Genomic DNA, 13430 nt, shown 5'->3' on the forward strand with positions numbered 1-13430 from the left:
TTAATGAGAAGAAATGATGTGGTGTTAAACACACTTGGAACAAATACCTCAAGTCCTTGGTGAGTATGCTGCTAAAGAGCAAGAGCATGCCTTAAATGGACATGATTGATTGTGGTTATCTACCGATTTCGGTTTTGACTATTCAGCATAAAGCCCCGATTTAACCAATTGAGCTCATAAATAAGGATCTCTAATCCTTTAAATAAGGTGATGTTTTGCAGAGTTGGAACAAAATACTTTGGCCTAGTTTCCTGCTGAATAAGACAAGCCAGAGCACATTTTTATACGTAGTGAACTGACTTGATAATGGGTGGTGTTCACTGATTTCAGTTCCAACTGTGCGCCACAAAGCATTAAACCTTTGTTGTGTTTTCTCCTGTATAGTAAGAGTAGCATGGAATTTTCAGTACATAGTAAACCTAAATTTGGGTATGACTGCTCCTATTTGAGCAACTTGCCAACTGGTGTCTAGAGATTTTTCTTTAAGTATGATGCTACAAACTTGGCACAGCTGTATTCATCCAGTGTTTAATACAGAATCTCTGCAAACTGTCAGTTTGAAGGGATTGGGTTTATGTTTGCACAAGGCCATTCAGTGGCATTCACTGACTTATCCCCGAGGCTCTGTGTTGGCTTTTTTTTTTAGGTAATTGCCTTATTGGAAAGTTACCCTTTGCCTCAGACAGTGGTCACGAATGTTCATCAGGACAAGCCTTTCTGCTATAAAAACTATGCTTTCACCATATGAATAGAATTGACCAGGTGTCTGATTAAGGCCAAAGAATTTAGTCATGGTTTTATCAGACTATAGAATCTTGTTTCTCATAGAGTATAAATAAGTGTCTTCTGGCAAAGCACCATAAATGCTCTGTGATGGTTGTTCCTATAGCAAATGGTATGGAAAACAGTTCCATCCATACGACCTCCAGGTCCTTGTTCAATTTCTTTAGCCACAGCCTTTATACCCAGTTTGCTCAGTTTGGTCATGTGACCAGCTGTGGGAAGAGTTCTCGACTTGACTTAAGCTTGTTCACTGTTACATTCTTAAGATCTTTGCCTCAACAGAAGCTCTAAGGGTCTACAAAAAAATACATTTTAGCTCATGGTTTCTTTTAGCAGGTGTCTCTTTCTAAATCATCAACTAAATTTCACATTGGTGAGATGGAAAGCAAAAATCTGAGTGAATGATACCTGAGCTCACTTTGAACATGGGTTTTGTTTTTAGAGTAATGCTGGAAATGAGAGAATGTGTCAAGTAAATGCTTGTTCAATGTATTGTATACAGAGTTACTCTACAGAGGAAATTGTCTGAAGTTTTGACTTGAATGACGCACAACAATCCTATTTACAAATTACATATTTTGTGTGGTGAATAAATCTTTCAGGGCTTCAAATATAATATTTTTGGATTTTTTACCTTATGGGACCTTATTAAATTGAGGAGGTTTACACATACAGAGGATGTCTACAAATTCCAAGTATCTCTTTAATGTGTCATGGTCACATTTTATAGCGTTTAGAGCATATCTTCATCGTTTATGACAAATTCCCACCTTCTTGGTTTATCACTAACCTTTGATGTAGTGGCAATGACGTGTGCTCTTGTGTTCAGATGTTAGCCTGTCCTGTGACTCATCTAATGCCACAGCACAGCTGCCGGTTTTGAACAGATAGAATTGAATAAGAAGAGCTGTTCTAAGTATTTTGTTCATTGTATACTCAATGGTACCATTTTCAGTAACGGGGGGATGTCTCAGCTGTAACAGAAATAGCAACAGAAAATGTTCATTGTAATTTAACCCGTTTCAATCGGCATTCCTGTTTTTCTGCAATTCTATGGCTTTTTCTGTGGATCAATGTCTGTTTAATGGTTAATTATTAATAATTAAGGCACCTTATCCAAGAGCAGCCAAATCCCCCACTGAGAGCCGCACCCCTTCTTAGTCACGCCCCTTCTTGGACACACCCCTTCTCAGCCACGCCCATCCAAGTCTCCTGTTTGCTAATGACTGAAACCTAAAGACATATAGCTCCTAATAACTAATAACCTCATTTGTGTTATTGTTTTCAAATGTGTAGAGCATATCCAAACATGGAAAAAGATTTAATTTAATTTATTTATTTATTTTTACACTTGACTAGAGCAACAGTAAACACTAACCTTTCGTCACATATTAATAGTTGTCAATGCCGGGGCATCTTTTACATGTCTGACTAGATGAGCAATGGATCTGGTCGATATCCAATACCTGTATCAGTACTGATTCCAAATAAACAAAAAGCTCTATTTTACTGCTAAACGTCAGCATTTTCAAACTGCAAGAATCCTTCAATCTACTATTACTTGTAAGTTTTCACGAAACATAGAACGACTCGATTTTCCTTTTTCGTGCAGCATTTTATTGTTCCTGAATCTGTCCTCCAGGACATTTAATACCATGGTTTGTATACTACCTCAAAACTCATAAAGCTAAGAGTTTTTGAGGAGGATAAAACCTTTAAACATCGGTCAGAAACTATGCATCAGAAACTATGATTATGTCATCATGATATGTCTCTTGAAATTGCATTAGCAACTAGCATCAAATGTAAGATGTCATTTTTTCCGCTGTGGTCGTTCTAGTGGAGCCTCATACGGATTTTTTTTTAATATGGAAGAATTCACATTATGCCAGAGAACTGCGGTACACTGTTGTGGCATGTCTGGCGTCAGCACTTTCAAAGAGGAAGCTGTATTTCTTTTCTTCACTTGAGCAGGGAACCTTAGGGCATCTACCATTTAAAGCACTCTCTAAAGGCTTATGTTTTGAAGAGGTAGTTTTATATTTAAGAAAAAACGATTCTCATCATTCTGTCATTACCACAAATTATTAGCTGATCAGGAAAGATGTATTTATGGTCTCAGGGTTTTTTTTCTTTTTCTGGATACCCTGGAGCTACAGAGCTGTCAAAATACACTGTAGCTGAATTCTGTATTGTGAAGTCAAACCCAAGAGACATGTTTTTATTGTTAAAAGCTTGGTTGTGTTGTGGATATTTAAATGGCACAATTAATGGGCCTTGCTTTTTAACTCATGGAGTTGATAGGCTTTTCCACTGTGAATAATATTTCTTCGTCTCAGGGTCGTACCCATACACCCAAGTTTCATCACCGGTAACGCTCCTCGTCATGAAGGACTATTCGTCCACAGCACGCTGACAGAGTTCTTGGGAGACTTCGACGCAGTGTTCCTCCTGCTCCTGGGTCAGCAGATGCACGGCGCATGTTCAAATCATACGTGAGGATTGCCTGGACTGTTCTGTACGACACACCAACAATGGCAGCCATGCACAGGCTGCCAAATGGTTTAGATGTTTTCGGGGGTTGAAGGTCTTCCTGATCTCTTATCGTGATGTTCTTCTGCTCTTGAAGCTCGCTTGCCACACAGACACCTCAACAAACTCATTGCAGCATCGCAGTATCTACTTGTTGAATCGTATCAAACGTCTCTGTGGCATATTTGGCAACGCACATGGTCAGAATAGCACCAGATGTACACAGGACGATGTCCTCTGGCACGTTGACTTATGAAGGTCGGCTCTCCCTGTGACTGCGTGCAGTCTTGTCTTTAATCTTTTTTGACACCACCGCTTAATTACCAGATCACAACCTAGTAGGAAACCTAAGGAAGATTTTTAAGTGATATGTCTGATAGCACTCTCCACCATCACCATCATCAAAACACCAACAAAGGCAGTATTTCATGGAAGAATGATGTTCATCCTCTAAGTACCGTTCTAAAGACTTGTACAATCCATGCCAGTGTGCAAGTTGTTCCAGTAGTGAATGGTGGAAAAATCATTTTATGTTGGTTTCTCCTTTCATTTGTCACTCTGTACACTGTAGCCACTTAAAATGTACCATCCATTAAGCTCCACATCCCAATGCAGAACACTGTTTAAATGGTAAAGACTTCGTTACAAAAGCTTAGTTTAACGCAAATCTACATCAAAATGATGAAACTATAATAAATGGACATTCTGTGTCACCCAGATGAGGACGGGTTCTTTTTATGAGTTTGGTTCCTCTCAAGGTTTCTTCCTCAAAATTTTTCCTTGTCACATTTACCACTGACTTGTACATAAGGAATAAACATTTAGCAAGACATTTCTGACATTACATTTGATATGTTTATTTCTGTGAAGCTGCTCTTGGCTATTAGTGCTATACACTTTTAACTGAAGTTAACAGGGTGCAAATAATCCAGTTGCTAACACACTTCTTCTCTTAAATTGGATGCAAACCATCTCTATTTCTCGAAATCATATAAAAATGGGTAGCTCTAATATGTAGTTTGAGACCCGTGTTTGGAGCTATAATTCATAAAGGGGGTGTCAGGGTAGAGATCACAGATATTTTTAAGTAATAAAATGACTGCAGGCAAAGAGACAGATGAACAGTATGATAAATACTGTATTGTATTACAGACTGTTCATACCTTTCTGACACTTTAATATCTGTTGACAGGAATCTACTGAGGGGGGAAGCGATCTTTTGCTGGGATTAGTGAATTAACACAAAAAGGAACATCTTAAACACTGCAGACTTGGGAACATGTCCAGTTTTTTTTTTTGTTTGTTTGTTTGTTTTGTCTTATTAACTTCACAAGAGAGACAAACCTGCATGGAGGATATCTGTTCTCCACTACATTTAATCAAATTCAAAATCATTCTACAATTCGATTTCCAGCCATAAGGAAAATACCTTTATGTTAAAAAAGTCCTTCAAAAAGCAGCACTGAGAGTGTGTGGGAATTGTATTATACCTAAAAATAACATTGTACAGTAAGTGTGTGAGAGAAATACAGTCTGGTTTCCATCCATAGGTTAAAAAATGTGCACCTCCAGTTACAGTGCAAACAGAAACGACCACCAGTGAGGATTTCTTTTTTCTCCTGTCAGAGAAACTCTTGGAAAAAAATTCTCAATTCTCAAAGACTCAATGTCTACACAGGAAGTCTGGGGAATAGATTATCTGTGGTGGGCTTTACATAATAGCTTGAGACTGGAAAAACCTTGTTTTCAAAGTAAGTGTATATATATATATATATATATATATATATATATATATATATATATATATATATATATGCTGTGTGTGTGTGTGTGTGTGTGTGTGTGTGTATAAATATATATACACAGTATATACAGTGAGGAAAATAAGTATTTGAACACCCTGCTATTTTGCAAGTTCTCCCACTTAGAAATCATGGAGGGGTCTGAAATTGTCATCGTAGGTGCATGTCCACTGTGAGAGACATAATAAAAAAATAATAATAATCCAGAAATCACAATGTATGATTTTTTAACTATTTATTTGTATGATACAGCTGCAAAAAAGTATTTGGACACCTGAGAAAGTCAATGTTAATATTTGGTACAGTAGCCTTTGTTTGCAATTACAGAGGTCAAACGTTTCCTGTAGTTTTTCACCAGGTTTGCACACACTGCAGGAGGGATTTTGGCCTCCTCCACACAGATCTTCTCTAGATCAGTCAGGTTTCTGGCCTGTCGCTGAGAAACACGGAGTTTGAGCTCCTCAAAGATTCTCTATTGGGTTTAGGTCTGAGACTGGTTAGGACACGCCAGAACCTTGATATGCTTCTTACAGAGCCACTCCTTGGTTATCCTGGCTGTGTGCTTGGTCATTGTCATGTTGGAAGACCCAGCCTCGACCCATCTTCAATGCTCTAACTGAGGAAGGAGGTTGTTCCCCAAAATCTCGCAATACATGGCCCCGGTCATCCTCTCCTTAATACAGTGCAGTCGCCCTGTCCCATGTGCAGAAAAACACCCCAAAGCATGATGCTACCACCCCATGCTTCACAGTAGGGATGGTGTTCTTGGGATGGTACTCATCATTCTTCTTCCTCCAAACACGTTTAGTGGAATTATGACCCAAAAGTTCTATTTTGGTCTCATCTGACCACATGACTTTCTCCCATGACTCCTCTGGATCATCCAAATGGTCATTGGCAAACTTAAGACGTGCCTGGACATGTGCTGGTTTAAGCAGGGGAACCTTCCGTGCCATGCATGATTTCAAACCATGACGCCTTAGTGTATTACCAACAGTAACCTTGGAAACGGTGGTCCCAGCTCTTTTCAGGTCATTGACCAGCTCCTCCCGTGTAGTTCTGGGCTGATTTCTCACCTTCCTTAGGATCATTGAGACCCCACGAGGTGAGATCTTGCATGGAGCCCCAGTCCGAGGGAGATTGACAGTCATGTTTAGCTTCTTCTATTTTCTAATGATTGCTCCAACAGTGGACCTTTTTCACCAAGCTGCTTGGCAATTTCCCCGTAGCCCTTTCCAGCCTTGTGGAGGTGTACAATTTTGTCTCTAGTGTCTTTGGACAGCTCTTTGGTCTTGGCCATGTTAGTAGTTGGATTCTTACTGATTGTATGGGGTGGACAGGTGTCTTTATGCAGCTAACGACCTCAAACAGGTGCATCTAATTTAGGATAATAAATGTAGTGGAGGTGGACATTTTAAAGGCAGACTTACAGGTCTTTGAGGGTCAGAATTCTAGCTGATAGACAGGTGTTCAAATACTTATTTGCAGCTGTATCATACAAAAAAATAGTTAAAAAATCACAAATATATTGTGATTTCGGGATTTTTTTTTTAGATTATGTCTCTCACAGTGGACATGCACCTACGATGACAATTTCAGACCCCTCCATGATTTCTAAGTGGGAGAACTTATTTCAAATACTTATTTTCCTCACTGTACATACACACACATTACCAAAGATTTTCCGACACCTGGTCATAAGTATTGTGTGGTTTATGAGCATTGCATTCCACATTTAGTCCCAATTTGCTCTAATAATTCCCTCCACTCTTCTGGGAAGATGTTCCACTAGATTTTGGAGTGTTCTTGTGGATGTTTGTGTTTATCAGCCAGAAGTATGTTACAAAAGGCAGGTACTGATGTAGGGTGAGTATGTAGGGTTGTAATTTTTTTAATACATTTTTATAAATAAATAACCTGAATTAGGGTTTTCTATAGTTATAATAAGCAAAACATCACATTTTTAAAAAAGGTTTTTTATTTGATTAATCGAATGGAAGAGATCAATTATCAAAATACTTGTTGGTTGTGGCCCGTGTGTGTGTGTGTGTGTGTGTGTGTGTGTGTGTGTGTGTGTGTGTGTGTGTGTATATATATATATATATATATGTACAGTAGTAGATCTTCTCAAGGAATAATACTATAAAGATTAAACTTGAATATATTTTAGTAGTCAATGTGCAGCTTGTGTAGCAGTACAGATTTACTGTCCTCTGAAAATAACTCAACATACAGCCATTATTGTTTAAATAGCTGCCAACAAAAGTGAGTACACCTTTTGTTGCCAGCTATTTACAGTGCACTTGTGAGTACAAGTGATAACAGCTGTATGTTGTGTAACCATGCAAAGCCATGTCTTTTCATTTCATTCATTCATTCAGTCATTTATCATGTTACAAATTTGTGTAGCTTGTATTAGAGCAGTTAAAATTTGGTGATTTGAGTACAATTCTCTCATACTGACTGCTGGATGTTCAACATGGAACCTCATGGTAAAGAACTCTGAGGATTTAAGAATTAGAATTGTCCCAGAATTAGAATAAGCCCAGGTTATAAGAAGATCTGTAACACCCTGAAACTGAGTTACAGTGCAGTGGTCAGGGTCATACAGTGGTTTACTAAGATGAGTTCCACTTGGAACAGGCCTCGCAAGGGTTGATCACAGAGGTTGAGTGCGTCAGTTGCAGAAGGTGGCTTCAAAAAAACAGATGCATGAGTGCTGCAGCATTTCTTTAGAGGTTGCAGAAGTGGAAGGTTCGCTTGTCAGAGCGTACACTTGTCAGAACCGTACACTGCAACAAGATCGTTTGCAGGTTGTCGTCACAGAAGAAAGCCTCTTCTGAAGCTGGCTCACAAGAAAGCCGGCAAGCAGTTTGTTGAAGAACCTGTTCAAGAGCATGAATTACTAGAACCATGTCCTGTGGTCTGATGAGACTCAGATAAACTTACTGTATTTGGTTCAGATGATGTCCAGCATGTGTGGTGACGCCCTGGTGAGGAGAACCAAGCAAATTGTCTTGCATACAGTCAAGCATGGTGGTGGTAGCATCATGGTCTGGGGCTGCATGAGTGCTGCTGGTACTGTGGAGCTGTGGTTCATTGAGGGAAACATGGATTCCGACATGGACTGTGACTTTCTGAAGCAGAACTTGATGCCCTCCTTTCAAAAACTGGGCAGAACAGCAGTTTTCCAACATAATAACAACCCCAAACACAAGCATGTACACTAAGATGACAACTGCCTTGCTGAGGAAGGTGAAGGTGACTGAGTGTCCAAGTATGTCTACAGACCTGAACCCTACTGAGCACCTGTGGGTCCTCAAGCAGAAGGTAGAAAAGCGCCATGTGTCCAACATCCAGCAGATCCGTGATGTCATTATGGAAGAGTAGAAGAAGATCCCAGCAACAACCTGTGCAGCTCTGGTGAATTCCATGCTCAGGAGGATTAAGGCAGTGCTGGATAACAATGGTCCTCACACAGAATATTGACACTTTGGACACAGTTTTGACATGTTTATTATTTAAACAATAATGGCTGTATGTTGAGTTATTTTTAGAGGACAGTAAATCTATACGCACATTGACTACTCTACTCTTTTATAGTATTGTCTCTTAAAAACAATAAAATGGGTGCTGAAATTTGAGGGGTGTACTCACTTTTGTGAGTGTGGAAACATAGCAAAAGTTCCTTTTGGTGTCCTGATGATTTACGTAGTTTAACACCAAAATTACTTTAAAACATTCAGAGGAGTATTTTTCTTTGTTCTTTTTTCCACGTGGTTAATAGATGTTTTTTAAAGAACTTGTTCACGTCTATAACCTTTGAAACATGTCTAGTCTTTATGCTTCATGTTGAGTTTGGTTTTACTAATAATAAACAAACATTTGCATTAAGTATCCATATTTGTCCATGCCCATGTTGATTAGAGTATTAAATCTCTTCTAGATGTCATAGTAATGCAGAATAAACTAAATGTACTATAAGCCAAACAGCACTTCATTTTCTAATTTTATTGTAATAAATTGCCAGTCTGCTTGAACTGGTCATTAAAATATATATTTAATCATGTTGAAGAAAAAAAAAAGATATTCATAATAAATCATTCCTCAAACAGATTTAGTGTGTACAGTAAAAGATTAAAGGAAACACCAACATTTTAAAAAAGATGTATTTAGTAAAAGGTTTTGTTCCTCGGCACTGATTCTACACGTCTTCCAAAAGGTATTTCCTCAGACCGCCAACATGTTTCAAAATCTCCCACAAGGGTTTAGTTTCGGGTTGAAATGTGGTATGTGTGCAGGTCATTGCATGCCATTTACATCATTTTCCTCTCCATTAAAGATTTTTGTGAGCCTGTGCATGGGGGGAATAGAGTCATTCCGAATCCATTCATCAGGATGGAAATGTTTTCTTATGAGATAAATGGCAAATCAGATGAACTTTGTATTTACAGTTTAAATTTAAGGAGACAAATCTATCCAAATCCTGCCTGCACAATGTCTCCCAACAATTTCCATCATTCCACCTTTAATTTGTCATAAATCTGTAGCTCATGTAATATCGTTGATACCTTCTTAAGTCTGCACACAGTCAAAATGAAAATCAAATCATAGCTGTAATGGATTGATGCTACTTGCATCTAGTGGTATGCAGTGGACTTGGTGAGCTCTGGGATCCAACAAGTTGCAAAAACACATGGTTTTTACTCTCATGTGGGTCAAAGATGAAGCTCACAGGTTATAGAAGCTCATGTTGGGTAACATCAGAGTGTATTGGAGACTGAAATACATTTACATTTAAGTCTGGTGTATACAGGGTTTTATTCATTCATTTATCTGCAGTAATCACTTTTTAATAGTAGTCAGGGTGGCTTTGTTGTTGTTTTTTGCATTTTTCCTTTAAACACACAGGAATTCATGTTTATAATGGCAAATTATGGAATGTGACAATCACCATAACAATAAGCTCAGAGCTGTTGTACTGATGTTAATCGTTGTGAATAATCACATTCTTCAGCAATAAATGTGCACTGGCACTGCTCGTATACTGAGAGCGTATGCCAATTAATGTCCCTGAACCTGGTCTCAATTGTTTGGCAGGAGAAATACCCAGATCTGGTTCAACTTCCTGAGGGCTGCAGATCTGAAATCATGGTGATCCAGAGTCCACAACTACCTGGGTACATTTTTTTTCTTTTTCATCTTTGACAATTTCAAATGCAAATCTTTAATGTATTGTTAGCATTGTTTCATTGTGTCACTATGTCCAGCTTGCATTGGCTCTTATTACTACCAGACTCGAACATGTCTCATGCATTATGCAATAACACGTTAAATTCTTGAGGTGAGCAAATGATCACCTGCGGGGGTGCAGAGCTTTGTGCTCTTTAAATGAAACGGAGATCGTACAGGTGAGCGGGATCATTATAGAATCCAATATCAGACAGCTAATCGTTTAGGAAAGTTTGATATTTACACAAATACAAATCTGTCACAATGCTGACAGAATAATCCATTCGGCTTGGTCTTGATTGTGATATTTTGTGACTGCACTGAATGAACTGGTCTTTCTCTATTTCAGGTGTATGATGAGCATTTTCTGGAACATTTGCGTCAGTAAAGAAGGAACCGTTATGACGAAGCTCGACCTACTGATGAAAATGCCTGAGCAAGGTCAGCATTCTATTTACATGAGACATGAGACATGTGTTTGTCTCACCGAAATGCCACCATACAGCAGCAATTCAAATACCAGTAGTTATGTGCATTATCACAGAAACAGAACAGCTTTAACATCTTTTTTTTTCCTCATTACACACAGAAATAGTTTCTTGTATTACCTGGACAGTATGTTAGAACCTAAGTTATAAGATCGCTAATAAAAGCTGGGGTGTGTGTAGTGCAGCAGGCAGTGGAGTTTAGTACAAACAGCATTATCTCATGTGCCCTGGATATCGGTGTGGATTGGCTTTAATAGTCATGAACCAGTGGTTTTGAGGATGATTATACATTATACATACTTATACATTCCAACTTTATCTCTGTGAAGCTGAAGTGAATGGCAGCAAGTGAACATTTCATCCTCAAAGTTGATGTGTTCAAAGCAGGAAATATGGGCAAGGGTAAGGATATGAGTGAGTTTGACGAGGGCCAAATTGTGACGTCTAGACGACTGGGTCAGAGCTTCTCCAAAACTGCAGCTCTTGTTGGATGTTCCTGGTCTGCAGTGGTCAGTATCAATCTAAAGTGGTCCAAGGACAGGGTGACAGGGTCATGGGCGGCTGAGCCTCACTGATGAACGTGGGGCGCGAAGGCTGGTCCGTGTGATCCAAAAAATGAGCTCCTGTAGCTCAAACTGCTGAAGACGTTACTACTGTTAATGCTCGATGGGTCAGAACTGTTTTGGCAGTAACAGGGGGAACCATCACAATATTAGGCTGGTGGCCAGAATGTTTTGCCTGATCGATGTAAATATATATTAATAAATATTAATAAATATATATATATATATAAAAACGCTATCACTAAAGATTTCCTTTTTTTCCCTATTCTTTTTTTTTTTTAAACAGCTGAAAAACTGGATACGGAAAACGTGATGGCGTCGGCCCCGGAAAGCTTTCGGCATCTCCTGTCGGTGTTCGGGGAAGAAGCTACGATTGAAAGTTTAATACAATCTGTATGTTTTTGAAATGTCAGGCAGCACAACAAATTGTTCAAGCACATATCGACTTTCTTTACAGTTTTATTCAGTATAAACACCATCGCCCATTAAGAAAGGTATTAATGCTGTACACATTCTGTCACCACATGTACACGTGTGCACGTAGCGTATGTAAATATACATCATTAGACAATAGCTAGAAAAATAAATAATTTAAATAGAAAAATGTGACAGTAAAATCCACTTTGTCTCTTGAATAGTGAATAAGTTTAGTCCTTATTTTATCTGCATCACAGTGATTGTGATTTGATGAGAGGATTTAATAGTAACCTGGGTTTCAGTTTAGCAAGTACACATATTTTAGTTCTTTGTGAGGAGTCAGTCAAAGTTTTGCTCTGTACAAGTTTATTAAATCCCAGACACTGCCAATCAAAAGCTTTCACCCGCTAGTAAATTAAGCTGTTGGTAATTAAAAAACTGTAAAATGTATTTGAGATGTAATTAAAGATTGGGTGGAAGTGAAATAATACAGAGGGGGGGGGGGCCTGGGGAAAGAAAAAAACAATTCAATTTAAACTGTACCATTACATTTATAGCATTTAGCAGACCCCCTTATCTAAAGACTTCTTTTATATAAAGGAGCATCTGAGGATTAAGGGCCTTACTCAGAGGCCCAGCAGTGGCAGCTTGATAGTGCGTGGATAGAAACTCAGTCAAAAGTCCACCTCCTTCACCACTGAGCTCCCACTTCCCAGACTGATGCTGCCCTGTTTGTCCTAATTATCGCTACTATTTAACCTCCTTTTCTACATCAATATACTGTAATATATATTATAGATAATGATTAAGACCCAAATCCCTAATTTAAGAATTTTACAATTGAATAAACTGCGGGTCAACTTTTGACTGGCAGTGTAGAACGAATGACTTTCCTTAGTAACAATACAAACATCTGGTTGTGCACCATTTCATTTGTATCTCTTGCATGAAGGTAACACTGACCCCCACATCCGATTTCTCTTATAAACTACAAAAAAAATGTTCTTTTTTTCTTTTACTTTTTTACATGTAATGAGCACTGAACTAAAAGTCTGCAGCACAAAGTACCAACATTTACAGAGGCACATCGGGAGAAACAGTAAGAGTTCGGCCGATGTTGAAGGCTGTCCATGTTTAATTCCATGAAAATCCTCTGAACTGTTTATTAAGGCCTCGAGAACTGACATGCGCAAACATGCCGTTAAAAGTCGAATCAAGTCATGGAGTCGTTCAATTCAACCATAAAAAAAATAATTTTAGTGGTTTAAAACTGCATTAGTCGTAGCAATCGCTAAATCACATCTGAACTGAAAGCTATTTATAAAAAATAAAATATTTTAGTCGTAGCATCGGCCAAAGCGATGATGCATTACGAGTCTGTGAATGAATACAGACATGCACTTGATCTGGCATTGCCAAGCCAAGCTGATACAACCATCGACTACAAGCACAGGCACACACTGTCTCTGAATGTGATGTATAGTGTTGAGTTACACAAGTGGTCACACAAGAAGTGACATTTGGAAAGTTTATGCATTTTGTTTTCTCTATAAAAGATTTGGCTATAGTAAACTGCTGTGCTTTCTGCTGTAATTAAACAGGCCAGACGTATG

At 38.6% G+C, this 13430-nt stretch overlaps 1 protein-coding gene across 2 annotated transcripts in view; it reads left to right on the forward strand.

Annotated features, from left to right (window-relative positions):
- Positions 1-12307, forward strand: part of LOC124402637 (centromere protein P) — a 91087-nt gene extending 78780 nt beyond the window's left edge. For both annotated transcript variants that reach the window (XM_046875781.1, XM_046875779.1), the window contains exons 7-9: positions 10218-10297; positions 10699-10790; positions 11687-12307. In XM_046875781.1, the coding sequence (XP_046731737.1) occupies positions 10218-10297; positions 10699-10790; positions 11687-11805 (291 nt within the window). In that variant the 3' untranslated portion in view covers positions 11806-12307. The remainder of the gene's footprint in view (positions 1-10217; positions 10298-10698; positions 10791-11686) is intronic.
- Positions 12308-13430: the final 1123 nt, after the last annotated feature.

The sequence above is a fragment of the Silurus meridionalis genome, chromosome 19, assembly GCF_014805685.1.
Source record: "Silurus meridionalis isolate SWU-2019-XX chromosome 19, ASM1480568v1, whole genome shotgun sequence".
Taxonomy (NCBI): domain Eukaryota; kingdom Metazoa; phylum Chordata; class Actinopteri; order Siluriformes; family Siluridae; genus Silurus; species Silurus meridionalis.